The sequence below is a fragment of the Sturnus vulgaris genome, chromosome 21, assembly GCF_052056855.1.
Source record: "Sturnus vulgaris isolate bStuVul1 chromosome 21, bStuVul1.hap1, whole genome shotgun sequence".
NCBI classification, from domain to species: domain Eukaryota; kingdom Metazoa; phylum Chordata; class Aves; order Passeriformes; family Sturnidae; genus Sturnus; species Sturnus vulgaris.
This window is the reverse complement of record NC_142263.1, coordinates 3051173-3078983: the sequence shown is the minus strand read 5'-3', so window position 1 is coordinate 3078983 and position 27811 is coordinate 3051173. Positions and strand designations below refer to the sequence as shown.

The 27811-nt window shown below is 49.0% G+C and overlaps 3 protein-coding genes across 9 annotated transcripts in view; all 3 read left to right on the top strand.

Moving 5' to 3' along the window:
* Window positions 1–8019, top strand: part of VPS53 (VPS53 subunit of GARP complex) — a 61543-nt gene extending 53524 nt beyond the window's left edge. Inside the window, exons 19-22 of one of the 2 annotated variants that reach the window (XM_014876496.2) lie at window positions 284–353; window positions 2531–2668; window positions 5142–5246; window positions 5548–8019. In XM_014876496.2, coding sequence (XP_014731982.2) covers window positions 284–353; window positions 2531–2668; window positions 5142–5246; window positions 5548–5712 — 478 coding nt within the window. In that variant the 3' untranslated portion in view covers window positions 5713–8019. The remainder of the gene's footprint in view (window positions 1–283; window positions 354–2530; window positions 2669–5141; window positions 5247–5547) is intronic. The other variant, XM_088177223.1, reaches the window with a different exon arrangement.
* A 2703-nt stretch (window positions 8020–10722) lies between these two features.
* RFLNB (refilin B) lies at window positions 10723–21487 on the top strand. 3 transcript variants are annotated; one of them, XR_015807891.1, is made up of 4 exons: window positions 10723–10943; window positions 12350–12459; window positions 14983–16697; window positions 21470–21487. XR_015807891.1 is itself a non-coding variant. In XM_088176955.1 (3 exons), exons 1-3 carry the CDS (start codon window positions 10743–10745, stop codon window positions 15296–15298), a joined length of 627 nt encoding a protein of 208 aa, XP_088033081.1. In that variant the 5' UTR covers window positions 10723–10742; the 3' UTR covers window positions 15299–17609. The 3 variants fall into 3 exon arrangements, 1 of the variants encoding a protein (XP_088033081.1); XR_015807890.1 differs by lacking the exon at window positions 21470–21487 and adding an exon at window positions 16913–17609; XM_088176955.1 differs by lacking the exon at window positions 21470–21487 and having other exon boundaries at window positions 14983–17609.
* A 1728-nt stretch (window positions 21488–23215) lies between these two features.
* Window positions 23216–27811, top strand: part of RPH3AL (rabphilin 3A like (without C2 domains)) — a 34157-nt gene continuing 29561 nt past the window's right edge. The window contains exon 1 of one of the 4 annotated variants that reach the window (XM_014876498.2): window positions 23216–23414. Coding sequence is in view for 2 of the 4 variants with exons in the window: in XM_088177019.1 (XP_088033145.1) it covers window positions 25898–25979 (82 nt within the window). In the remaining 2 variants the exon portion in view is untranslated. Of the gene's footprint in view, window positions 23415–25384; window positions 26031–27811 lie in introns of those variants that run through there. The other 3 variants (XM_088177019.1, XM_014876499.2, XM_088177020.1) reach the window with 3 other exon arrangements.

Below are 27811 nucleotides of genomic sequence, written 5' to 3'. Positions count from 1 at the left end.
ATGCTTCATATTGAGTTTATAGCAAATTATTTACCTCGAGTGGATGTGCAGCTTCTCAATACATTTTGAGATCAGGAGGGATTACAGCAAAAGAACTGTGCCTAAGGCTCGGGGTTTTTTAATTTAGTACATTTAACATGTCTGGGATCAGCTCAGGAAGCTGGCACTCAGAGTGTCTTTGTGGAAGCCATCCTGGTTTGGTTCTGCATGCTTTGTCACCACAGCAGACTGGCTGACTGCAAATTTTCTTATGTAATTGTGTAATTTTCTATCTCTCCTGCAGTTCCTTCATTCCCAAGTTCATTAACCATCTCTTCAAGTGCAAACCTATCAGCATGGTGGGTGCAGAACAGGTAAGAAGAAATAGGTGCATTGGCTGTCGTATTTCATGGCTTTTGGGTTCAAGATGTGAGGGTGGGATTTGGAAGAGGCAGGATTTCATCTGTCCCCTGCACTCAGAGCTTATTAGCCCTGTGGGTTCATAAAAAAAAAAAAAAAAAAGGCAAAAAAAAAGCAGAATCATCCTAATGGGACTGCTATGAACTTCAAATGGGTGCCTTCAAAGCTGCTTGGGTTTTAGGCATCAAAGATGGTTCTGAGCAGTGTCTGCAAAATGGAACAGGAGCTTTACATCAAAACCTTCCTCATCCTTAATGGAAAGCAAATGAGTGAAGCTTGGTGCCTGCTCATCTTGTGTGATGAGCAATAACCTGGGAGTGATTAAAGGGAGTTGTCTTTAAATAAACTTCTCAAGTGATTAACCAGCAGTGGGCTTGTGTCTAATGTTAAAAGCTTTCAGTATTCCTGTATGGGAATAACAGGCCCAATTTGCTGCTTTAAAGCAGACTGGGAAGGGTTTGATTAGCCTGATTCCCAGTGAATACATGTCATTAGAAGTGGGACATCCCTCCCTGGGGTACACAGGTCTCAGTGGCTGATTTCTCTGCAGCGTGTAGAACCCCAGTTCCCTTAAAATCTTTTGAACCCCCCTGGTCACCCACCAGCATGTTTCCATCTCACCTTCTCCTCCCTGGTGCAGATGTTGCTGGAGAATACATTTTCCTGGCCTTTCTGGTTCTGCACACAGCTTTTCCTGCTATTTGCTGATAATTCCAGTTGGGGTATGAATACTGGGGTGATATTTATGGAGATATTCAGTGTTCAGTGCAGGGAACAACACCTGTGGGGTTTTGCTTTCTGGGTTTTCCTCTCTGACTTAACAACTCTTGATCCCAGGGAGCTTTGGCAGTGAATTATCAATGCCAGAGACCTGGAATGGGCCAGGGGGGAAATGGGGTGAGGGGACAGAGCCTGCAAGAGCTGTGCCTGTGGGAAAGGCTGCAGAGTGTGCAGAACTCCTGTTAGCCATGGGAGAGTTTATGTGGGAAAGATGTGAATTCCCCAGGCCTCTCGGGATCCCTGGTAGACACACAGGAATCCAGCTATGACAGCCTGAGCTGCTCCTCTGTGCTGTGGGTTCCTGGCTTCCCAGGAGGAATTGATGGCATCAGCTCTTCTCATCAAACCGTGGAGAGGCAGCACCCAGCAAGGACAGGTCCAGATTCCAGCCAGCCTGACCTGCCTCTCCTCCTCCTCCTCCTCCTCCTCTTTGTCCCCAGCCCAGTCCTTTGTGTTCCTTTGCATTCCCACATGTGCTGAGACCAGCATTCACATTGTTGTGGTCACTGCTGGGGGTTCTGCAGTGCCCAGAGTGTTTTGTGTCCCTCCAGGACGAGCTTCCCCCTGCTCCCTCTCTGAGGAAATGCTCTGGGTGTGCTGACAGCCCAGCATTCACACTCACTGCTGCCTAAATAAACTGGGCTCCTCTTCCTCTAGTTTGATTTCAGATTTCTGTTCTTCACTGGTCTTGTCTCTTCAGACGTACTTTGTGCAAGCAGAGGAGTGTTGTATTTGGGATCATTTTGCTCTAAGGAGCCCTAACCCACAGCATTTTGTCATGAGACAGTGCTGCTCTGTCTGGGCTGTTTCATGGCTGCTGCTGATTTATTTGGGATAGTAACAAACAACATCCAGGCTATGAGCAGTTCTCAGTGTAGCTGTATGGTTGTGACAGTTTTTAAGGGAAGAAACCCCAATCAAGGGTTTGAGTAAAGGCAGAAGACCTGACACTGTGGGTGGCTGGGTGCAGGAGGAAGCGTGGTGTTAGTTCATTTGACCTCAATATCTGAATCATGGTACAGCTCCAGATAATCAAGATTGTTTCACTTCATACTGTTGGGAGAAGGACTGGAAATCTGTGCCTGATGTGCCAGATGTTGAGCTGCCATAATTAATCTCCAGTCAGCAGAGCAGTGCTCTGTTAAAATCAACTACAATGCTGATATGTAGCCATGGGTGATTGTGTCTCCTGGAAGTCCCCTTACATGGGTCAGTCCCTCCTGTTCCTGCAGTCCAATTATCAGAACTCTTCCAGTGTGGGCAATGTTAAACCTTTAAGGATGTTGGGTTATAGAACTGGTGGGTCTTGGTAGAAGGAGCCTGAGTAACACAGTGTGGTTAACTCTTGCAGCTGCTGCTGGACACTCACTCTCTGAAGATGGTTCTCCTGGATCTGCCCTCCATTGGGTCCCAAGTGGTGAGGAAGGCTCCTGCCAGCTACACAAAGATAGTGGTGAAAGGCATGACTCGGGCTGAAATGATCCTGAAGGTAACTCAAGACTTTTGATAACCTGCCAGCCAGACTGCTGGACTGGGAATCAGAGTGAGCAAATTCCAGGGGGCCCTTCCTTTGAATGCAGCAATCTGCAATTGCACATGAACGTTTGTGAGCCTGGCTGGGGGCTCTGCCAGCTGCTCCACAGAACTGGCTCACTCCCCTTGGGTTTGGGTTTGCCCCCACTCTCTTCTAATACCACTTTTGAGTTTTCACCCTCACTTTTCAAGGCAACCAAAGGCTCAAGTTCTGCTTGGTAGGAGAGCTGGGGCACCACATGCCTTCAGGAGCTTGTGAAAATCAGAGTTTGCATCCCTGAGTGTCTGCTGTGGGGCAAACCCCAGGGTTCAGGTTACTCCAGGCCTTTGTGCAGACTCCATCATGCAGGGGAGCCAAGCTGTGCTTGAGTCACCTGTTTACTGTCTAGTGTAACAGCCAGTGCAAACATGTCTGGGTTACTGTATTCACCAGAGCCCTTTTTCATTTTCCAGACCTGGTGCCTGGAAAATGACCCAAAAGCAGTGTGTTGTCTTCAACGAGCAAAGCCATCTGCCCTTCCCAGTTGGTGCTGGAGTGAGCAGTCAGGTTTGATCCCAGCAGAAGCTGTGGGAGCTGTACAGTTGTGACCTCCTGGGTGATGGGATTGTCCCCTGCTCGCCAGCAATGCTGGGAAGGCATTCCTGTGAGGGAATTAGTGGGACCTGGGGTCAGGCAGGACAGGCAGCTGCCAGCCAGAGGCTCCTGTAGAGCACAGCCAAGGCAAGGGGGGGTGAGGAGCCTGAGCTGCTCAGCGTGGCTTTGCTCCCATGCCCAGGGGAATGTCACAGCTGAGCTTGTGCTCTGGATTCAGACATTAGCTCTTGGAGTAAGGTGACTGAGATGTTAGTGAATCGTAGTCTAATTTTTCTTAGAAATGACCTGAATAAAAATGTCCTGGTTTGTGCTAACGGGAGCAGAGAAGATTGTGTACAGAACAGGTTTTTCCTTGGAGCTTATGTGTGAATCAGAAGAGTAATGGAGTTAATTTGTCTACCCTTAGCATGACAGTGGGGAGGAAAGCAGCACATGGAGAGCTGCAGGTCCCCAGGCTGTGTCACACAGCCCATGCTGGCCCTGCTGCTGCACTCCTGGCCCCAGGTGAGGGCTCTGTGTCAGTGTAACTGCAAATCAGCCACAGGCTAACAGCACTGGGAGCTGCAGTGTGTGTTCCCAGGATTGCTCTGGGGCAGGTAATTCAGGAACACAAACTTTGGGCCCATGGGCAGCACAAACAAATCCATTCAGCTGAGCCCCACAGAGCACAGATGGGAGTGGGGAGAAGGGCACCAGGCCATGCACATCCTGCAGAGCTCTTCCCTTTTTCTCTGGCTATGCTGTCTGAAGCTCCAGCTTTTCATCTTGGCAGAAGATTTTTACAAGGGCTGTAAATTAAGGATTTATAGGTGTATACATGGCTATGATGTTTCAGTGGTCTGAAGTGCAGGGAAAGAAAGAAATGTCTTGGTGACAGAATACAGTGTGGGGTGAGCTGGGTCAGTGCAAACATATGGAAATGTTTTTGGAGACAGGGAAGAGTCTGGTCTGGTGCTGTTTCTTTCCATTTACACACACAGAGACACACACACATATACACACAGGCACTCTGTTCCCCAGGAAGATGGTTTGACTGCACAGCATTATCAAAAGATGTGTTCTCTGTGGAGCTTGCTGCTTAAGCACATTAGTGAGGGATCATCTTACCAGCTTTGAGGCTATTTTGATTTTTTTTCCTATTTTTTATGATTGCTCCTAAGCAGATGTTGGTGGGGGGTTCCCATCCTTCATTCCAGCCTCTCCAGAGGAGTGTCCAAGAGGAGCTGCACCCCCAGCACGGGGTGGCTGCATGTGGCACTGCTCACCCACTGGTGACATGTCAGAGCAGAGAGCTCTGGCCCAGGCTGTCCTGGGGACTGAGGGAGTGACCACGGAGTGTTGTCACATTCCCCTGTGACACACAGTGTGTCCTGCCTGCAGGCAGGAGGGAGCAAGAGGGACACACAGCCAAAGGGTGGCTCTGGACTGCGTCCAGGCTCCTTGATCTCTGGGGACTTTGTGAGTGTCACACCACTGCCAGCACTGTCCCTGAGTGACTCCCCAGCTTGTCTTCCCTAACATGATCAAATATTGAGCTTTAACAATGCCCCAGTGCCTGCCAGCCCACAGGCCACAGACAAAGTCCTGCTGCTCTTTGAAACGTGATGCAGAGCCCATGAGCACCACTGCTGTGCTGAAAGAGACCCAATTTCCTCCCTGCTCCTTACTCTGCTTCTCTTCACTCACCTTTACCTCTCTCAGAAGCAGCCTCTTTCTTGTTCCTTAAGTATTTTATTTTAGGAGCCAGTCTTGCTGTCACTCCTGTGCCAGAGTTGAATGAGCACTGCCTTTAACTCCTATTCTTTGTCTGATCTCTTTTTCCTTGTCTGGGCAGGTGGTGATGGCTCCACATGAGCCCCCAGTCGTGTTTGTGGACAATTACATCAAGCTTCTGGCTGACTGCAGCAACGACACATTCCAGAAGATCCTCGACATGAAGGTTAGAACCTGTCCAGGGCTCATCCTCTAGCGCTGCTTGGGAATTGTTGAGTGCTGTGAATTCTGAGGGGCTTGGTGGTGGGAGAAGCACTGTAAGACAAGTATATCTTTACTCTGAAAGTAGAATTGCTACTGCAGAAAAAGTTTCCAGTTCATTTCCCATTCTCATACCTCGCTCTGAGCTCGGGGTCATCCAGAGGCGTTTGCTCAGCTCGTGGTGTGCGAACGGGAGGTGGAAGGTTTGCCACGGGCTGTGCTGCAGCTGCTCCCCCACGAGTGAATGGTGTCCTTTGCTCCCTCAGGGCCTGAAGAGGAGTGAGCAGAGCAGCATGTTGGATCTTTTCCGCCTGCGCCTCCCCGCTCCTCCCCCCGGCGGGGACGGTTCCCTCTCGCTGAGCGCTCCCACGCCCGAGCAGGAATCCTCCCGGATCCGCAAACTGGAGAAACTCATCAAAAAGAGACTCTGAGGCAGCACAGGGAGACTCCGTGGCTCGGGGCTGGCAGCAGTGAGGGGGAGCAGAGCTCGTCAGGACTGTGATTTCCAGCAGTGTGCTGTCACTCCCTGTGATGTCTCAGCCATCGCGTTGTGCGGCGCTTTCAGACCAAGGAGGAGCCTGACCGAGGTGTTTGCCCTGAGCTCAGCAGGAGTGAAAGCCAGGACATTGCCAGTGATGGAGAAAATAGAGGCATCTGGAAGCCAGCAGCTACAGAAACAATTTAGGTGGATTCAGAGACTGTCTGGCTGTGGTGCACTTGGTGTCACAGCTTTCACCCTGGCTGAGCTCCTGCTGCAGCACTGAGGGTTTTGCCTCAGTTCTGTGTTACTGCTCACTCCCTGCTGCAGAGCTGCTCCTGGTTCCTTATTTATTGTGGGCTGGGGGGAACCAACCCCAAACCATCACCACCACCAAAACCCCAACCCTTTAACAGCTGGGATCTGGCATCTGCAGCTCCTCTGAATCAATGAGATGCCCAGGAGGGAATCCCAAGGCAGACTCCTCCCCTGCTCCCAGGCCAGGCATGCATAAAGCACCGTGAAACAGCAAGGCAAATCCTTTTCAGAACAGGAGGAAAGAGCTAAATTAATGCCTTCTGCACCTTGGCAAAGCTCCTGCCAACCAGCTGGCAGCCTCGGCTGCTGTTGGAGCTTAAAAGCCAAGCAGGACATGAGTGGAGCCCTCTCCAGCTGCTTGGTGTTTCCCTGGCGTGTGCTGGGCTCACCTGCTGTCCCCAGTGGGATCCCATCCTTCCTGGCCAGCATCTCTCCCTCTCTCCACAAAGAATCCTTCATGGAGTGAGTGTCAGGCTGCTCCAGCCCCTCATTCTCACTCCAGCTGGCGTGTCCTGAGCAGGGATGTGCCACCCTGGCACCTCTGCTGCCCTGCAAGGAGAGCTGCTGGAAATGTTGGCTCTGTCAGGGAGCCAGGGCCACTTGCTGGGACAGGAGGCTTTCAGCAGCCCTAGGCTTCAAGGCCTTGCTCCTCTGAGCTTCAGCTTGCAGCAGTGCAGAGGGGAGGAGAACCAGCAGTGAAATATTTTGGGTAACCCAGGCCCCTCTTCCCATGGCCCCCAGCGTGGAGCAGGGTTGGGATCAGTGAATGCTGCCCCAAGGAATCTCCATGCAGGGAGGCCTCACCTTGGCATTGGCACTGCTGGATTTCTTCCCAAACTCACCTGTACCCTTTCTGGGAGACTTTGAAGGCACACACACAACCATGAGTGAGTCCCACACGGGTGTAGGGCAGATCAACCAGTCGTGCCTGTGTTATTTAACTCAAGCTTCACTTGCATGTGCAGGAAAAGAGAAGTCCTGTACCAGTGTGGCAGGTGAGGAACAACCATGCTGTCAGATGCCTTCCTGGGAGGGTTGTGCTCCCCACCAGGGCAAGTTTGGGCCTTAGGACTGTATTTATTTAGGAGCTGTGCTCACAGGGATTGTAAAAATCACTGCTGCACGTCAGGGAGGGAGGATCAGGCTCCAGGAACCCAAACCCAGAGCTTCACTGGGATGGGGAGTGAAGAGCAGCAATATCAACACCTGTGGGGAGGGACAGCAGTTTCTCATCACTCCAGTTTTACAAATCTGCTGTTGCCTCGTTTACTTCCTCTCCTGATTCCCTGTTAGGTGAAAAAAGAAGGAATGATTGAAAGCACATTGGGATTCTGAGCAGCCGTTCCCTGAGGACAGATTATCTCAAGGTGCATGTGCAGGATGGCTCACGAGGTACCACACTGCAGAGCTGGAGAGGAGGGAACATGGGTTTGCAGAGATTCATTATTCCCATGAGGGGATGAATAATTTATTTTAGATGAATTTTTCTTTGCTTTGTCTAAGGCTAAGTCTCTCACTAAATTATGAATAGCTGAAGATGATGTTGAAGTTATCATTGTGTGTCTTACCCAAAGGCTTCCCCCATTTCATTCTCTGCATTTCATTCTGTAGATAAGAGGAAATAAAAGCAGAAATGAATTTTTAGTTTCAGCCTTTGAAGAATGCTACAGGGCTGTGTGTTTGGAGTTCCACTTCCAGAGAGCAAATCCACGGTTTTCTACTTCTGGTGTAGGAGTTTTGTGCCCCTGGCTCTTGGGTGTTTATTAGATTTGGCAGGTCTCTATTTGTGCATTAGCTCTTTGGAGTTTACAGCTTTGGGGAATAAAGGATGATTATGTGTTTTCCGTACAAAATGCCACTTTTTATGGTTTCGGGCCGGGGTGTAATTCTGGCTGTACGTGGGGCGTGACACTAAAATTAATTAAATGGTTACTGATGCTCATTGCTGGGTGTTTTCTGTACGGCTGCAAATCCCAGTGGCTGGGATGGACCTCACCCAAAACGTGCTGGACCCAGCAGTCCCTGCTGTCCATCTGCTCCTGCAGCTCCCCTCTGCCTTTTCCACCTTCTCTGGCAGCATCCACACTCTCAGCAGCTCCTGCACCGCGTGGGTGGCTCAACACTCCCGACCTCGTGCCCTTAAATAATCACATCATTTCTGCTGTCTGCCACTGCGGGAGCCATTTCGTAGAGATCCTAATTTTTCCTTTGAAATTAATTAAGGGGTAGTGCCTTTTTCCACGCTCTGCATGACGCTGGAGCAGCTCCTTTTCTCTCAGAGAATTAATGACTCATTTGCTTTTCTCCTGCCCTCTCCACCCTTGGGCAGGAGCAGCCTGCGCCGGGCGCTGGGTGTTCCTTTCATTCCCCAGATTTACAGCCAGGACTCCGAGCATCCAAGTGACGATGTCCAAGCCTCCAGGAGCCTTTGCTTGGCTCCATGAGGGCGGTGGCAGCAGGGCTGTAAAAGCTGATGAAACCTCAGCAGTTTCATCCCTGCCGTCAATCCCAGTGCCGGGTGAGCACAGCTCGTCTGTGACACACCCTGGCATTTCCCATCCTTTGGAAATAACTTTCCATCCTTTTCAAATAACACAGCATCCTTTTGGTTGGCTTCTCCCAGCCACGGCCCCCCCCGTGCTTTGGTTGCTGATTAAGCCAAGCACGCCTGGCTTGGTGGAAAGTCATTTATGGAAGGAGGATCTTGATAAGAGACTTGTATCTGCCCCATCCTGCCTGTGTGTGGGCAGCTAAAGAGTAAATAATGTGGACAAACAGGCAGGGGAAAAGATTTCCAATGCCATCATTGGAAATGGCACAGGTTGGTACAGTTTGAGAGACTTAAAACCAGTCAGACTTTCCGAGAGGGCAGAGTGCACGTCCGAGAAGCAGAGCCCCTGTACACAGTGACTCAACAGCACTGCAGTTACTGAGCTGTTAAAATTCTGCTTGAACACTTCCTTTTCATCCTAGCAGGCAGATTGGCACGTCTGGATGTTGGTGTTGCAGGAGACCCTCGAGTGGGCTGCAAAGCCCAGAAACGAGAATTTGGAAGGGCACAAAAAATTACCCTCTGTGTCAAGCCACGCCAGAATTGGGAGGGTTTTTTTGCTAGTAAATAAGGAGCACAAAGACTTCCAGGAGCTCTGCTTATCCCAGGCACTGAGATCCCTCTTGCTTGGACCCTGATCCCCATGGGAGTGGCTGTGGGAGCACCCACAGCTCCCAGAGGTGACTGCTGGGATGTGCCCCGAGTTCCCCCTACTAAATTGCAACTTCAGTGCAATTTAGTGGGTTATTGGCAGAGCGGATTTTCACCCAGGAGCTGCACAGCAGCTCTGAAATGATGATTGTGTTCATCTGGAAACTGCTCCAGTGCCTTCCAAGGCATCTGATTTCATGAAGGGCTTTTATGGGAGATTTTGGAGTGAGGAGTGACCAGTTTTCCTATTGCTTGTAGAGACTAGCATCTCTTTTTTTGGAGGCGTACACTTAAATTAAAAGGAAGAAAACACCTGTCCAGCACATTTGCTCAGACCCCAAAGATTTCAGTCAAAACTCTTAATGTTCTTTTTCTTTCCATCTGCATTTTTCAGCAAAGACAAACAGCCTCATAGTATTTCTTCAAAGGAATGTAAATTCCTTGAGGAAGTCTCCGGAGTTCCCAGCACCGCATAGCTGCAAACCACAGACGCCTACGGCTGAAAGTTCTGCTCTGCTTTTAATTTTGGGGCAGGGAAGGAATTTTTTCCAGAGGTTTGGGTTCACTTGTGCTGGGCCCGTCAGCCCAGACTGCTGCTTTCTGCGCAGGGGAGTGTTGACTTTGGCCGGCTGCAGAGTTGCTTTCCCTCCACAAGAGTATTCCCCCACCAAATCTGATGACATGGCGCAATTATTTCATTAGGATTTTCCAAAAAAGGTTCCCTCGGTCTCCTGTAGTGCTAGAAAGACCGTTTCCTTCTGTTCTCTTGTTTCGGCTTCGGCAGCTTTGCCTAAAAAATGCAATTAGGGGCGGCAGCGCTGCTGCCTGAGCCTGAATGCTCGGGAATGGGGAGGGAGAAGGAGCAGCCTGGAGGGAGAACTTGGGGGGGCTTAAAATCCCTGCTGTTGGGGAAAGCACCGCAAGATCTGGCAGCTCTTTCAGCGCTCCCCAAAATCCATGCTGGCAGCACTTTGGGATGCTGCGCTGTGGGTTGGACCAGGATGCGAGGAGCGCAGCTCACCGGGCACGGTTTCACAGAATCCCAGAATCATTTAGGTTGGAAAAAACCTCCGAGATCATCGAGTCCAACTGGGGGACCCGTCCCCACGTTGCCAACCACACCAGAGCGCTGAGTGCCACTCCCGATCTGCCTTTCCCCAGGCACGGTCCCTCCGCCACCTTCCCGTGTCCGATCCCGTGCGGTGCCGGCGAGGGATGCAGGACGGGGGATGCGGGGATGGGATCACCAGGGACAGCGGGAAAACGGGGAGAGCCCGGTGGGTACAGGGTGGGTACAGACACACCGGGGGGCACAGGGACACCGGTGGGACACGGTCCGGGACTCGCCCCGCCCCTGGCCTGGCCCCTCCCCGGCTCCTCCGCCGCTCCGCCCGCCGCCGCCCCGGTGCAGGGAGCGCAGCGCGGGCAGCGGCGGGGCCGGGGCGGGCAGCGGCGGCTCGGCCATGGTGGGGCGGCTCAGCCTGCGGGAGGTGCCCGACCTCCCGGACATGAGGAAACGGGGCGATTCTGGCCTCGACAGCCCCGACTCCGGCTTACCCCCCAGCCCCGGCCCGGCCCCGCCGCCCTGGCTGCTCTCCTCGGGCAGCCCCGACCGCGCCGCCAACGGGATCCCGGAGCCCGAGCCGCCGGTGTCCTCCTCCGCGGTGAGTCCGGCCCTTCCCTTCCCTTCCCTTCCTGGCTGCTCCCGACCCTTCCTTTCCCTGCCGGTTCCCGACTCTTCCCTGGCTGCTCCCGACCCTTCCTCGCCGGTTCCCGACCCTTTCTTTCCCTGCCGGTTCCCGACCCTTCCGCCTGCTCGGAGCCCTCCGGACCCTCCGGAGCTGTCGCGGCAGGTGCGGGGTCCCCCGGAGCCGCTGCCGCTCGGTGTCCCGGGACCCCGCGCATCCCGTGGGGAAAGGAGGGTGGGAATCCCGCCGTGGGAATGGGCTGGAAGCACCGCATCTTTCTCTCGGTTTCTCTCCGTTTCTCTAACCGAGCCCTCCGGCCGTGCCGTGTCCCGGGTCTGCACCGGGAGGGAAGATCCCGCCGGGAACCGGGGATTTTCTCAAAGCTCTGGCTGCGAGGGAAGCTCCTCTTCCTTCTGCCCCAGTTCGCAGCACGTCTTTGGAAATCCCTGTGGAAAGTGAACTCCCGTTATTCCGGAGTGACCCGGAGCAGTAACTTTATTGTGCATAAACCGTGCTTTCAGTTAATTTGGTTTTTCACCCGAGTAGCTTTTGGATGTTGAGCTACTGGTACAAATACTTTGGAGACTGCAGATTTGGAGGAAAAATCATTTTTTCTACAGGGGTGCTGCTGTGAAATTGGAAAAGGCCATAGGAGGGACAAATGCTCACAGCCCCTCGCTAGTAAACACGTGCAGGGGTGGCTTCAAAAACACACACGGGCTGGGTTCCATCCCTTCAGGTTTGGTTTCCTTGGGCTGTGGGATTCGGTGTCAGCCCGTGGTGCTGGGTGTCAGGAGAGCAGCGCAGGGACAGGCAGGGAATCACCCTCAGCGGGGATGAATTAATCCTTCCCAACCCTTGCTGTGTGAATTCGGTTGGATTTAACGCCTTCAAACAGGAGCCAGGGCGTAGCTGTGCAGCAGGGAGGTGGCTCACGGTGAGGTGCCCTGTGATCATTTCCTGCTGTGGTCGTTTGGGGTGAATTGAGCAAGGAGAGAGCTCTCAGACACCCATCAAATGTTGGTTTTATAACTTGAGCGTGGGTTAATACAGGGAACAGCCTGCACTGCACCGAGGGTTTGCATTCCTCTCTCATTTCCCTGAGTGGCTCCTCTCTGGATTAAGCTCCTGAAGTTAGGAGCTTGGCTTCCAAAAATGCTCCTGGCCACCTCTAGGATGCTTTAGACCGGTGTGGAGTCAGGCCTAAAGGATGCACCTGTAGCACATCTTGATCTAGCAGATCCTCCTGCACATAAACGTGAACCTCAACAGCTCCATACAAGGGATAAATAAATCTGTTTTCCTGAGAATGTACTGCACTGTAACCTAAAAGTTGCAACAATATGATAACATCAAACATTTTGCATTTTTTTTTTTTGCAGAGTTCCGTGTTCTCCCCCAGCCCCGTTCTCTCCAGCTGCCCTCCAAGATTGTGTCCTTTATCCTTTGGTGAAGGAGTTGAGTTTGACCCTTTACCAGCAAAGGAAATAAGGTAAATATTGTGTTACAGTTGCCTCGTTTGGAAGGAGTTAGAGGGGTTAGCCAGTGAAGGAGCAGTTAGACCTTATCAGTGCCTGTGAGTCAAGTTAATTTATTTGCAGAGCCATTGTTCATTGCAGCTGTACATTCCTGGATCTGGACATTTGTACATTTGTTCAGCCTCTTTTAATCCCACCCATATAGTTGTTTTGTTGGTTATTTTTCCAGGAAGACTTTCTTATATTTTACTCTCCTGCTTTTCCTTCCTTGCACTGCTCCAAAACGTTGCCCTTCAACTGATTAACCAGGAGGGAATTGTGAGGGAAGAGCTTCAAAGATCTTTCTAGGACTGTTTCATTAAGGGAAAGAAATTTTGCTCTTGCAACCTCATGGTTTTATAATAAGCACTTTCTATCTTAACAGCTGTGGCTGATTTTGTGAACTAAAAGAAATGGTAACATTCAGAGGAGTGCATAATTCTTTTTTTTTTTTTTAAATGCACTGCATCACTTCACAGCCTGTGAATTATTCCTTTGAACACCGTGATTTGCAGTAAGGAGAAGGCTCCCAGATGATGACTGTGCAATTAGAGGGAGGCTGATAAAATCAAATGGAAGCTTAATGCAGGGGAGGGCAGGGAGAATTATGTCCTGGTGTGGGGAAGGAGCTTGTGCTGTGCCTGGAATTGGAGGCAGTGAACTCCTGGCTTAGTGGAAATAACAACACTTTATTTTTCAGCCCAGGCACAGAGGATTTTTTGTGTGTACAAACTGGAGTTTTCCTGCCAGCTGGATGTTGGGGAGTTTGTCACCCTGTGCCAGGGTGATAGCAGAGCACTCCTGTGATTCCTGGCAGGGAGAAGCTGGGGAGATAACGTGTGCTTCCATGGCCTGGAGGGGTTGGGATGTTGGTGTTTATCCCGACCTAAACGTGGGTCAAGGTTTGGGAGTTTGCAGAGTTTGTGCTTTCCCAGAGCTCAGGGATGAGAGGAAGTTTTGGTGGTGCTGGGCACTGAGAATCCAGGGAATGGTGCTGACAGGAGGCTCCTGCAGATCCTTCTGTGCCAGGGGGATGAGGAGCCACAAATCCCCGGGGCCCAGCCCTGCTTCTTCCACCTCTGTCCCCAGGACATCACTCACAAACCTGGTCCTTCTATCGACTGAAATAAAGAATTATTGGCCTGAGAATACCCAGAGTTATTTCTATGGGTGAGGGCAGCAATGTTTGGAGATTGTGTTTCTGTGACTGCAGAAATGCTCTCCTGGCTGCAATTATCTCTGCAGTTATATTAGAATTACTTCTTCTATGGCATAAAATAAAAAAACCTTCTTAAAAAAAAGCTTTATAAAATCATAACTTAAGCTTATTGCTTCAGCAAAATACAGTTAACAGCTAGCCTAATAAATTCCCATGAGGCAAAAAAATTAAAGGAATAAGAATCAATTAGCACAACAATCTGTTCTAATAAGAAAACCATATATATGGTAAATAACCGATATATATATAGGTATTTATATATATTATTCACCTATATAAAGTAGAAATGAACCCCATGAAAATCAATAAACAAAAATATATAAACTATCTAAAGAAAGAAAAATATTAATAAACATATTCAATAAACTCGGTTTCACTAGATCACTAACCAATTAAATTTAACACAGTGCCTTCTAATATTTCCTACAAATATGAGCTATATAAATAAATATATATTATTTATAACTAATGTATCTATTAATAATAGTTATAATAATATAATTTATATAATAATTATAATAATATAAATATATTTAATAATTTTATATAATAACCAATTAAATTTAACGCTGTACCTGCTAATATTTCCTACAAATACGAGCTATAGAAATAAAGATATATTATCTAATCTATATAGATCTATTATAATCTATATAATATCTAATCTATGTTATATATATAATCTAATTTAGAGGTATCTAATACATCTTAATAATATATATTATAATACAATATATACTAATTATAATGATATAAATATATTTTGTAATTATAAAAACAAATATATAATGACATAATAATTATAATATAGCTAATGATAGTAATAATTTTTATATAATATTTATATTATTATTATATATGCGTGAAGAAATTCGAGTCTGCTTGTATTACAAGACTCTCATCCCCAGCCTTACCCCAGGATGATTTTGTGGTTTTGTGTCTCAGCTACACCTGTTGTATTTTTCCATCTCAGGCACACCTTGTGTATTTTTTGTTTCTCAGGTACACCTGTTGTATTTTCCTGTCTCAGGTACCCCTGTTATATTTATTTTTCTCTCTCAGGTACCCTGTTATATTTATTTTCTCTCAGGTACCCTGTTATATTAATTTATTTTATTTTCTCTCAGGTACCCTGTTATATTTATTTTATTTTCTGTGTCTCAGGTACCCCGTTATATTTATTTTATTTATTTTCTCTCAGGTACCCCATTATATATATTGATTTTATTTTCTCTCAGGTACCCCGTTATATATATTTATTTTATTTTCTGTGTCCCAGGTACACCTCGTCTCTGCTCTATGGCTCCGAGCGCCGTTTCATCGCCGACGTTTCCCTGCTGCCGTCGCTCAGCGTCTCCTCGTGTCTCCAGACCATCGTGTGCGTTCCCGGCTGCTCCTGGCGCCGCTACCGCTGCGAGCTGCGCCTGGAGCCGCGCCACAAACCGCGGAGCTTCACCAGCACCACCATCATCTACCCCAAACACGCCAAGACTGTCTACACCACCACGCTGGGCTACGACCGCCGCAAAACCGCCCGCAGGTTCCTGGCCAGCGTGGAGCTGGAGAGCTCCGAGTGCCCCGGGGATGGATGCTGAGCACGGTCACTGCTCCCCTCCATCCACCCACCCACCCATCCACCCATCCATCATCCACCCATCCATCCCTGCTGCTCCGAGCGGGCTGCACATCCTCTCTCTGCTCTCAGCTCCTGCTTCCTTGCCACGGTCTCAACTGTGGGGGTTGGTTTGGTTTTTCTCCTCGGTGGGGACGTGGTTTGGTTTTGCCTCCTGAAAGTTGTGGGTTCTCGTTCCTTCCCCGTTGTAATCAGGTGAAAATAAGTGTGGTTGCTTTTCCAGAGGAGGAGGAGTGTGGGGTGGCAGCTGGCAGGTGGAGATCGCTGTGATGTGTAAAAAGTGAGGGCACCTCACTGTCCTGTAGAGAATCCACCGATTTTGGTTACACACAGAGCTGCCAACCATTTCAGTTCAGATCGTGCTTTCTCCAGAAGAGCCACCCCCCTGGAAATTGCTGGAAAAAAACTAACAGAGAAAAAAACCCCAGAATTCTGCATTTAACACGTATAGAAATGCTAACATACAGCATTCAGTCTCGTGTGAAGGTGTAAATTGGGAGGAAGAGGAGCTCTGAGCAGAGCGGGAGGTGAACTGCAGAGACAGGCTCGTGTGGTTCCGTGGGTTCCGAGGAACCCGTGCTCTGTGTGACACACGTGTGCTTCTGTGCCTGCAGCAGGGCTTGGAGCAGGGAACACCAGCCCAGAAATTATCCCTGCCTTGTCGGATCCTGGTGATGTGGAGGTGGAAAACCACAAGTGCCTTGTTTTTACCCTCACTGGCTGTGTGCACTAAAGGAGCTGTAACCAAAGCAAGGCTCAGATGAAATGCTGGACAGAGGGACCCAGAATGGCAAAGGAGGTGCTGGGCTGGGTGTGAGACCCTGTCGTGGTGGGTTTGGGAGGGGGGATCAGGAGCGAGGCACGGGCAGGTCTGCAGTGCTCAGCAGAATCCACAGCTGTAGCTCTGCTTCCCCGCTGAGCTTGTCATGGCACAAATCCTTGGGATTGGGGATGTCACTGGGATGGGGCAGCCTCTGCCTGTCTGCAGGCTGCTGAAAAACCTCTCCTGAGGGCGTGGTGAGTTTGGGGACCAAAGGGAATAGCTTCAGATATTATGAAAGTCTTGTCTGGATGTTTACGTGCGTTTGCTTATCGTGTGCCTTGATGAAAATACGAGAGGTTTCCTTCTTTTCCCAGATTTTTTTTTTTTCCTCTGTGTTGACAGACCGTAGTGTGGAGAGCATCTGCTTTGGGGGGAGCGTGGGTTGTGCCGGTTTTTTGTGTGGTGTAGTCTCTCAGAAACACCTGATAGATCTGGGCACAGCTTTTCCATGTATTCCAGAACTCCTCCGAGGTGTGGGTGTGCAACACCGGTCCTGGAGCAGCTTTTGAGGAGGACTTGGCAATGCACAGCCCCAGGGGTGAGTTTTGTCAGTGGCAGCCTCGGGAGCCTGTTCTTGAGCTGTGCTTTCCGTGTGTTTGTGCAAGTGTGATGGATGGGGTGGAAGTGGATCCCGGGGAACTGAAAAGAGTTGGGAGATGAAGAGTGCAGCAGGAAGGAAACCTTGAGTTTGTATGGTTTGGGGGGTTTTTTTTATTGTTGCTGTTAGGGTTTTTTTTTTTACTTATTTATTAGCTCAGAAAAGAACATCCTTCACCTTTGGTGCTTGCCTCAGAAAGGCAGCTCCTAAAACAACCCCAGGCTGAGAGAGGACACGGGCAGGCAGCGCTCCAGAGCCAAGGAACGTTTTGGTCTCACAGGCTGCGAGAATGGGGAGATGTGTCTTAAACAGATGATGCAACTCTGCCCTAACTGCTGCCCCACGATGTCCTGGTGGTGTAACAGAAGGGCCAGCTCACCCCACAGCCCGTGGGGTTTTACATTCTCCTCTGTGGGATGGGATTGCTCCATCCCTCCTGAAGCAGCTGGTGCTGGACTCTGATGGACACAGAATTCCAGGAGAATGTGGGCCCTGGGTTGCTCCCACAAATCCTCTCCCAATGGATCCACTTGGAACAGATCTAACAGGAGGTTGTTTTAAGTTGTAGCCATTAGTCCTTCCTAGTTAGAAGCAAAATAACCCACACAGTGCCCCTCACGCTCTGGTTTTAGGATAAAGCACCTGATTTTTATAAAGCAAGCAAACTTAATATGTACCTCTTAAGAATATTTTAATTGGTAGAGATACCTTTTAAATTATTTATGTTCCAACATTTGCAAAGCTCTGATTCGTTCTGTGCAAGTGTTCTGGTGTCTGTGATGTTTCCCACCCCCCTCCTTCTGATTTTCAATTTGTCTTTTACTTTATTGGTAATAAATGATCTGAAAACCATCCTGCGGGGAAGTCTCTTTATTTCTCCTTCAAAGCTTTTCAGTGTTTATTGTGGTAATTACTTAGAAATACATAATATTTCCTGCCAATCCCAGCTCCCCTCCTTTCTCTTCTTTTTGCTGTTTACGTATTCTAGGAGGGCGTTTTCTATATAAAACTGTCTATATTAAAAACCAAACCAACACCAAATGTTGTGGATTTGTCAATTTAGTAAGACATTGAAAAAGTGCTTTAAAGGCAGCTGAAAATCCTCTCCTTGATGTGTTTGAGTCGTTCATCTGGTACAGTTTTATTTTTAAAGAGAGTTTCTGCTTTGAATTTCAGCATATCCTACAAGTGAAGAATGGATCCCTTTCAAATATAACATGTATTTAACCAGGCAGGAATTTATTTTTAAAATGTAGATGCTCAAACGTTGCATTAGTAAACATAGCATAAGCATAAGACTATAGTGTGTTATGCATTAAACTTTATAAAACCAAAAGAAGTGATTATAAGCTATTGTGTTCAGAAAAATGCTGTGGGGTTTTTTTCTGGATGCTTAATCTGTTCTTTGAACCTTTCCACATTTTGCAGGCCTGCTGATTTTGTTAGTGACTCTGGCAGAGCAGGAATGGATGTAATTGAACATCAGTTAATTAATTCCTAATGGGATTTTTTTTTGCTTACTTTTTTTATTGTTCATCTGGTTATGTGCTTGTGGAAGCTCTAGAGTTGCATGTAATGACATTATTGGGGTCTGGGGAGCCCTGGAGCTGCTGCTTCCAGCAAAAGGCTCTGAGAGTTTTTGGGTATCCTGGAGTTTTGAGGAATTAAACAGGAGAAAAGCCACGTATAAACATCAATTCTGTATAAAAGAGTGTGTTTAAAAAGCCATTAAGAAAAAAACTTTTGAAAGTCAGCACAGTGTCTTTCAGGGAAGTTCAGATGTCACCTCACTTTCAGATGCTTCCTGTGGTGAGGGCTGGGCTGTTCTCCTTAAGTATTGTCATGACACTCGGTATGAAAAACATTATTTTATTATAAAAATTTGAAGTAGGGGAGTACAAGGCTGTTCCACGTGGTTTTTAATTCATATTGGCCCAATGAGTTTCTAATTAGCACCTGCCATTCCAAGGAAACCCTGATGTTCTGGATGTGCTGTTTCCCTTTGGTGTCTGCTTCTCCAGAATGTCACATCTGAGATAATGAATTTTTGTAACAAAATAAAAACACTCAACCCAGCAATTGGATCAAAAATCACTCAACCCAACAATTGGATCAAAAGCCAGGAGGTGAGGGCTGGATTCCCATCCTGACTTTGCTCAGTTTCAGGGAAGGGAAGTTCATGTGCCTGGAAATCATTTCAGCCTCCAAACAAAGTGTCTGGTCCTTCATCTGCTCACAAATCTGCAACGTGCGGCCTGTGAATACCTGGAAATTTCAGAGCATTATTTGGAAATAAACCACCAGCAGGAATTAGTGATACTCCAGGACAAACACAGTGTGGAAAGGAGCACTAATGATTGTTGATGCAGCCTGAGATGCATCCCTATTTTAACAGGTTGGTTTGATTTTTAATATATAAATGTCCTTTCCTCCACACAGGCACAGTGAGTAAGCACTGCTATGATACAGAAATTGTTGGGATTTTTTGGGTGACACCCCTGGAGGCTCCTTCAGCATTCATTCCACGCTTGGCTCTTGCAAAAAAACGAGTGCAGGAATCTCCTTCACCTGCTGCCACGGAGGTCTGGGGGATTCCTGGATACACAATTCATTCCTTTTCCTCCTGGTCACCCTAAAAACACTCAGCCTTTCCTTCTCTGCCTCGGGATCCTCCAGAATCCCATCCCAACGGAGGCTTTCACTCAACTCTGCCCCTCTGGAACCCCAAATCCTCCAAGCTGATGCTGCAGCCTTGTTTATTTTTGCATCTTCCCCATTCCCCTCTGCTGAGTCAGGGTTCCTCCCAGGAGTTGGGATTTGAAGCACTGGAGGGGAGTGGTCCCGCTGCTTTCTGCTTTTGTGGTGCTGGTTTTTCTGTCAAAACGAGAAATTTAAATTAATTATGTTTAATAAACCTCTTAGCAAAAAGGTAAGTGTTGCCTCTGAGGCTTTTCTGATTGTTTCATCAAGCAAAAATAAAATGAGGCAGCTGCTTGCTGTGCCTCAATAAAACCCCAGATCTACAGGAAAAATAATAATGGCCCCAAAAATCTTATTTTTAAGTAGGAAATATATATTTTTCCGATTGGCCAACATAGGGATTGTCACACCTGTAAAATGTATTTATTGAAGCTGTTAATGCATTAATAGCATTTCTGCACTGGCATCAAGTTCACTGTGTTTGCCTGACTCAATTTAAGCAGGAAATTGATTCTGAGTTGTCGGGGATTTTTTAAAAATCTGTCATCCATTAATACAGTGAACCGTGTGATTTTATTTTTTTTAAATAATACTATTTCTGGAAACTTTCAGGCACTTTTTGCACTAAGACAGTGGAAATGAATGGAATTATTGCTTTACACAGAAAATTTTTTGGAAATTACCCTTCCTTCTGTGTAACTTTACCAACCACTGACCCCCACTGATAGATCAGTGCTGTAACCCACACCAGGGGCAGGGCGAATATTTAAATACCCACTAAATACTAAACAGCATCCCAAACCCGGGGATTTATGGAGTTTAAGTCGAGTTTATGGAATTCTCTGCTCCCTGGCAGGCGCCTTGTGCCTCCTACTGTTTATTCAGTGCAGTTACACGCGCTCCATCCTGGGATAAATTTGTAGCTGTAGAGGAAAATCTGTGTTTAAAAGGGGTCAGGGGGAGGTTTTAAAGCACCGTGGGTGGTTTCCTGGGAAAAGTTGGATTTTCTCACCTGCCCCAGTGGTGGCAGTGGTGGCACTCCTGGCTGGTGGCTTCTTTCTCCTGTGTGGCTTCGTGCCAGGTGCTGGAGGATGCCCAGTGGGAATGGCCCTGGAGTGGCCTGGGAATGGGGAAGAAGGAGGAGACAAATTTCCTTCAGTGCCTTGATTTACAGGCCTGAGGGGGATTTTTCTTCAGAACATCCTTAAAAAAGAAGCAGATTTTGCTGTGGAGCATCAATATTCTTCCAGTGTTTGCTTTGCCTTGCACACCCTTGAGCAGGTGTGCTCTGTAAACAAGACCTTTCTTGGTTCAGATTAGGGACTGAATCATTGACATTTTATTAAGGAGAGTTAATTAGAGGGACGAACACAAATCGAATCAGAGGATTGCAATCAGAGCTTGGAGAAAAAGCCCTGGACTTTTTGCAGTGAATTGTGAAGCAGCTGAAGTGAGCTGGGGCAGTCAGGGGGATGGGGAAGCTGTGCCATCCTGTTTTCCTGGGAAATTGTCACTCCGAGACCAGGATCAGCCCAGTTTGTCCTCCTGGTGCCCACCAGCCCAGTGCCCAAACTGGGAATCACTTCCTGGAGCACTCCAGGATTGTTCCAGCTTGGATCATTCACCACCAGCTCAGCCTCTCCCAAAAATCTCCTCCTCGTTTTCCATTCCAGCCCGAGGTGACACTGGAGAGGTTCCCTGTGAGGAGAAGGGATCAGCTCGGGGCTCACGGTGCCACTGTCAGCAGCACTGCTAATCCTGCAGGAGGAGGCTGTTATCCCTTATTGTCCTTGTCACGGGGATATTTAAAATCTCTGGCAGCTGCGATCTGGTGAATAATTCATCTGTAAAAGAGAGACTTTGAAGGGTTCTTTGGGTGGAACTGGAAGTGCCTGGCTTCTGAGGAACGAGTCTATTAAAAAATTGACTCCGTGCTATCAAAGATAAAACCTGTGTTTAGCCTTTAAAATTTTTTTTAATGTAACGTCATATTTATTCTCTGTGGCACCCAGCTGCCAAGGCCCAGCTTTGCAGATTCTGAAACATCCGTGGGGATCCTGACAAGCAAATTCGAGAGCAGGATGGATGCAGGCTCTGAGATGTGTGTCATTTCCCTGCCAGCACAGCTGGTTAAATAAGGTAATTTATCTTTTTCCTGAAGTTGGCTGAAGAGTGTGTTTAATTTATTTATGTTATTGACTGTGTGGAAGAAGTACCCCGGTGTGAAATGCCATCATCAAGTGTTTTCTTCCACAGAACTGCAGGCTCTGTGTTCATGCAAAATGCTTCCTCTGATGTAGTTTTCAACAGTTGCCTGAACCAGAAAGAAAAATATGTGCTTGGACTTGAACTTGATTCAGGTGAAAGTTGGCTGAGGGTCCCTCAGCTTATCCTGAGGGCTGGTGCATGTGAGGCTCCAGATTTCTCCAGATCCAGCTCGGAACAGGCAGTAAAAGCACAGTTTATTTTCTCTTTTCCCTCTCTCATTTCCCCCTCATCCCTTCCTGTCACACTGCAAATTCACTCACAGCATCAACTGGACTTTTAGGCAGTGATGAGCCCAAATTCCTGTGTTCTAGTGCAAAGGAATAATTCTGTTCCTGTTGACTCACCGTAGGATCCCAGGCTGGCCCTTCACAAACACCAATTTTGTTGCTATTACCAGCGAATGTCTGTTATTGGGGTGGCTCAGGAGGTTTGGCTCCTTCAGTTTTAAAAGTTCTGAGCCCCCATGGTTGTCCCAGACCTGGCAGTGGCCTTGTTCTGTTCTTGGTGGAAACATGTTTTTGTTTATTTTGGGTTGGTTTGGTTTTTGGGTCTTTTTGCTTTTTTTTTTTTTTTTGGGCTTTGAGATTATTTTTCTGGTTGTTGGAGGTTTTGTTTCGTTTGTGTGGGTTTGTGGTTTGTTTGGTTGGGTTGTTTTGTTTGTTTTGTTTCTGTTTTGGGTGGGGTTTTTTTTGTTGTTATTGTTCTGGGAAACTTTTTGTTTGGTCTTTTGGGGGTTTGTTTTGGTACCACCTTTCCTTGTTTATAGTTGGGTGTATTTTTCCCAAGTGGGTTCTTACTCCGTTTTGGGATGCACATCTGGCTGTACCCACATCCCTTCCCCAGCTCACATCTGGCTGTACCCTGTAGCCCTGGAAAGGGGTTTTAACCCTTTAAGTGCGGCAGAAATAAGATGCACAGCTCCATGGGCGTCTGTCATGACAGGAAGAAAGAGCCAAGTTTATTCAGAAACACACTTGGTTTTATAGCAGGACTGCAACTCCCAGAGTAGAGAAAAGGGGATTGGTTCAGAGAGAAGACACCCTATTGCCAGGGCCTGGGCACACACCACAACAGGGGTTTGATTTTGTTATTAATTCCTTTTGATTTTGACCAAATTATCACCCTGGGAGAAATTCTCCCCAGCCTTGAGCTGGACCAGCTGATGGGCTGGGAACAGAGCTGAGAAGATCCAGCCTGGAATATTTTTCAGGCTGTAATTTTCTTACTTTTTCAACATGTGTCCCACAGTACGCACACCCCTCCATCCCTTCCCAGCGCACATCTGGCTGTACCCACACCCCTCCATCCCCTCCCAGCGCACATCTGGCTGTACCCACACCCCTCCATCCCCTCCCAGCGCACATCTGGCTGTACCCACACCCCTCCATCCCCTCCCAGCGCACATCTGGCGGTGCCCGGCTCCGCTCGCTGCGGGCTCCAGCAGGGGACGCGCGGGGCGCGGAGGGCGGGCGGGGGCGGGCTCAGGTGCGGCTCCTTTTGCTGCTCCCTTTGTGTGTGCGGCTCCTTTTGCTGTTCCCTTTGTGTGTGCGGCTCCTTTTGCTGCTCCCTTTGTGTGTGCGGCTCCGGTTTTGGCTCCCTTTTAGTGCGGCTCCGTTTGTTTTCGGCTCCGTTTTCGGCTCCGTTTCCGCCTGGTCCCGCCGGGGCAGCGGCTCCGCGGCCGGAGCGCAGGTGGGTGCGGAGCGGAGCGGGTCCGGCTTTGCTGAGCTCAGCTCAGCCTAACTCGGCTCGGTTCGGGGCGGAGTTTGAGCTGAGTTTTAGCTGTCCTGTAGGAAAAGCGGCGAGCCCGCGGTTTGTGGGTTTTGGGAATGGGGGGCACCCCCAGCCGGGTCCCCACGCGTGGGAGAATTCCCTGAAAGGCTCCGGGAGCAGCTGGGCTATGTCTGGGATGTGTCCTGGGAGCTCCACAGCTCCCTTCAACCCCCGGCCCTTCTGTGAATTTGGGGTTCAGGCTCCTGCAGGGAATTCGCTGTAAGTGGCAAAGAAAAAGTGCAGGGAAACGAGCCCGAGGTGGGAGGAGAAAGCGAAGCGCTCCTTGCGGAAGTTACCGGCCAAAAGTTATCCTGGTTTTGGGAGCTGCTGTGGGGTTGTGCAGGTTGTGAGGTGGGAGAAGCCACGTGTGCCCGTGGGAGGGAGGATTGATGTGGTTTTGGGGCGCTCTGACACGCTGGGGTGGTGGGTGTTGGATGTACAGGTGACAGCCACATGCTGTGCCCACCCTCGGCGATTTTGGGGTGTCTCAGGTTGGCTCAGGTGCTCTCCAGCACCTGCTCAAAGTCCACATTGTTCTTCCTGCTCATAGCAACCACGTCAGGGTGATAAAAGCCTTGGGGTGGCCGCGTTTGTGGTGCCGTTCAAAGGATGCCTAAAACCAGAATTACATCTTAAGGATGCAGAGAAAAGCTGTCCCATCCTCCAGATGTGCTGGCAGGCCTGTGCCTCGGAGCAGAGGGAGTTTTTTTGGCAAGGCCTGGCTGCTCAGCAGAGTTTGTGCACTGGCCACGAGCTGTTCTTTTTTTCCTGGTTCACTGGAGGTTACCCGTGACCCAGCCTGGCACGGGGCTCTTCTTGTGCACGGCATTCCTTGACAAACCCTGGCCTGTGCTCAGCACTTCCCTCCTCTGTCCGATTCTTTCTAAGAAACTTGATGCTCCTCTGGGGGCTGGGAGGTGCCACACTCCAGCCTCAGGCCTCGCGAGCTTTTTTAGCATATCAGAAGAGTGAAATGAGTTTCTCTAATTGGCCATTTAGATGCTAATTTGCTTCTCCCAGGCCTGCGCCAGATCAACCTGCCCTGGAACACGAGTCAGAAAGAGGCTGCTGTCTTCATGAATTATTCACTTTGCATAACTGCACCTGCCTGGCTGGGGATCAGGAGGAAATGGGTCCAAAGTCTGATAAATAAAGATACACCTTGCCAGGTGGAACAGTGCTGGCTTTCCTCCCCGGCATCGAGGGGTGCTGGGGCACCGGGAGGCTTCTTTGATTTGGCAAAACCTGGGGGTTTTTTTCGTTTCTTTTGTTTTTTTTTTTAAACAGCTCACCATATCTCGAGTAGCCACACTAACAGTGCCTCTTGTTAATGAAGGATTGTTGGTGCTGGATGTCGACTTTCCTGTAGAGCTGATTTTTATCTTCCCACTCACAGGACTGGCATGGACCTCGAGGGCATTGCATTTTAAAAACTCTTTATAAACTCCATCTTAAATCAGTTTGGCTTCTTGTTGCTGCTGCTGGGATTGGGAAGCAGCTTTGCTGGAGAGGAAACTTCTTGCTTTTCTTCCCCAGACCTCATCCTCACCCACTTCTTTACCAGCTTGGCCTTTCACAATAAGGACACCACCTCCCAGCTGGTGTTTAATTTGGGCTGGGCCAACCAGAATGAGGATCTGAACGAGGTTGTCCCCATTTTGCTGGCACTAATGCTGCTTTGATTGAGCTTTCCTGGGGAGGCAGACTGGGCAAAATCTGTCTGGTTGGGTCTTTAAGTTGCCCCCAAGCTTGCCAAAGCTTTATGGTGTTTATTTGGACACTGTTTTGTGATCAGAGCTGCAAGTCAGGTCTGATGAAATTGGGTTCTCTGTGTCTCTTGGCTCTCCATCTGCTGCTGAGGGTTTGTAAGGAATGGCAAAATGGCAAAAAAAGGCAAAAACGTTCCTCAGGTGTCTCTCTACCTCAGAGAGGTGCTGGGGATCTCCTGGCTCTGCTGTACTTGTGCTTCCTGCCTGCTCTGCCCTTATAAAATCATTTTTACAGCATTTTATCAGTGCCCACAGCAGGCTCCTGCTGAAGGGGCTGGAGAACTGCTGGATGTGAATGAGCACAAAATGGTTTGTGTGTGAGAAAAACTTTTCCAAAGCCCCAGTTCAGCCTTGCTGTGGCTCCCAGACTTGGCCAGACCTTCAAAGCCAACTTTGTGTCTCCTACAGCCCCCAGGGTTCTTCTGCCACTTCAAACCAGCCTTGGAATCCAGCTGTGGGGTTTTCAAACAGGAGGGGAAGGGTGGTGTGTGCAGCAATAACCTTTCTGTGTCTGGGAGGAAAAGGGACTGGCTGCTGGGCTGGGTTAACCTTATCAGTCCCTGGCACTCATTTACCCTCTGTCATGGCAACAGGAGCAAACACTCCCTCAGTTGCCAAGGTTTCCCAGGGATAATGGGGTCTGGCTGTGGAGCAGGCAGTGATTACACCGATTTCTTTGAGGGAGCAGCCACCAGAAGGGAAAACAGGCCAGCAGGTACCTGGGAATGGGAATCCTGGGGGAGGTGATGCCCTGGGAGCAGGAGAGGTAATTACAGCAGCACGGATTGGGAATGGGGAGCTTGGCTCTAGCCAACTGTTTAATTTTGTTTTGTTTTGGGTTTTTGGGGTTTTTTTTTGTAAAATGAAGTATTTAAAAAAAATCTAATTAATTTCCTATGAAAACAAATTAATCTAGACACGAGCTGCTTGGCTGGAATCAGCAGGCAAATGAAAGCTGACTGGAGGCTCCTCGTGGGCCTGGGTAGGATTTTTTTTGTCTTTGCAGGGTTCTGAGGAATTGATGCTTTGTGGGCCCAGCTGCAGCAGGGCTGGTGCAGGCTGAGCTGTCACTGCATGAGGAGGTTTTGCTGCTGCCACGAGTGCCTCAGTGTCAGTAAAACCCTTCGGTTTTGACTTTGGTGGAGTCAGGGTAAAGTCAAAATGTCTGAGCTGGAGGAGCGGGGAAGGGACTTGGTGTAGTGAGATGATGGTGAAAAAGCAAGCTGGTAAATTCAGGACAGGAAAATGTTGAGGGTGTTAAATACAGAGCTGCAGGCTGGGTCAGTGCATGATCCAGGGATCTCTGGAGGCTGGGAGGGTGTTCTGGATAAATATTGCTGTGTTGTGCTTTGCTCTTACATTCTTCTTCAAGCATCTGCTGTTGCAGCTGGTGAGGTGGCAGGTGTGACCTGCTGTGTCTGTGCTCACTTATTGAGGAAAAATACGATGCTCATGTTGATGTTCTGCTGAGAAAACCTGGCTTCTTTCTCAGGAATTCTTTGAAGAGCATCAAGGGCTGTGTGTGCCTGCCATTGCTCCTTTCACCCAGGCCCCGCTGGAAGGCTTCTCCCTCCCACACTGAAGTCATGCTCTCACTTCTGGTTGCCCGAGTACAACAGGGATGTGCTGGGTTCTGCATCCTCCAGGATGCTCCTGGCCCCTCGGGAAGGGTCAGCTCTGCAGGGCACTGCTCCTCCCCTCTGCCCCTGTGCCAAGGGCAGCCGGGGGCACTCAGATTTAATGAGGTTTTGTCTCACACGGCTTCCTCCATCACAGGGAAGGAACGAACAGGTGGAGCGGTTTTAAAGCAGCTCACAGAATATCGATAAGAGCTCACATTTTAATTCTGAATTTGGGTGGAAAGCAGAAGCTTGGGGTGGGAGGTTTCTCTGTACCATGAAGAGCTCGTGCTGTGCTGTCACCCTGTGTGCAGGACACTTGCAGGTGGGCCAGGAGCTGTAGGTTTCTCTTGCTGTCTCACCAGCAGACACTGGCTGCTTCTACCCTTCATTATTTTGTTGAGGGGAGGACAGGGATGGGATGGCTTGGTGCTAATTGGAGTATTCTTGAGAGAAAATGCAAGACTGCCCGAGGGGGCACAGCCCATGGGAAGGACTCCCCAGGCTGGTGTGGTTTTGCTATCTGGGTGTTTCTGCTTTCCCTGCACTTCTTGTCCTGAGATAAGAGGGGAGATGCTCCACGCCTTCCACTCCCCTGGCATCATTCCCATGAGAGACAGCCCTTCCCCTCCAGCCCTGCTTTTCCCCCAGCACACCAAGCCCTGCAGTCCCATTCCTGTTTCTTCTCCAAGCCGGGTCCCCCCCAGGCTTTTTCCAGAGGCAAAGGTGCCAAGCCAGCAGCTCCCAGCAGAGGAGACGGCACATGCCAGCCAAGAGAAAACACTGCTGTGAATATTTCAGGGAATAATCTGTCTGAAGACTCTTTTGGGATCTGGTGGCTCTTTAGGCCGTGTTCTGTTTGCCTTCTCTCTTTGCAGATGCTGCTCAGGGAATGGTGGAGGACAGAGAGCTTATGCTGAGTAACAAG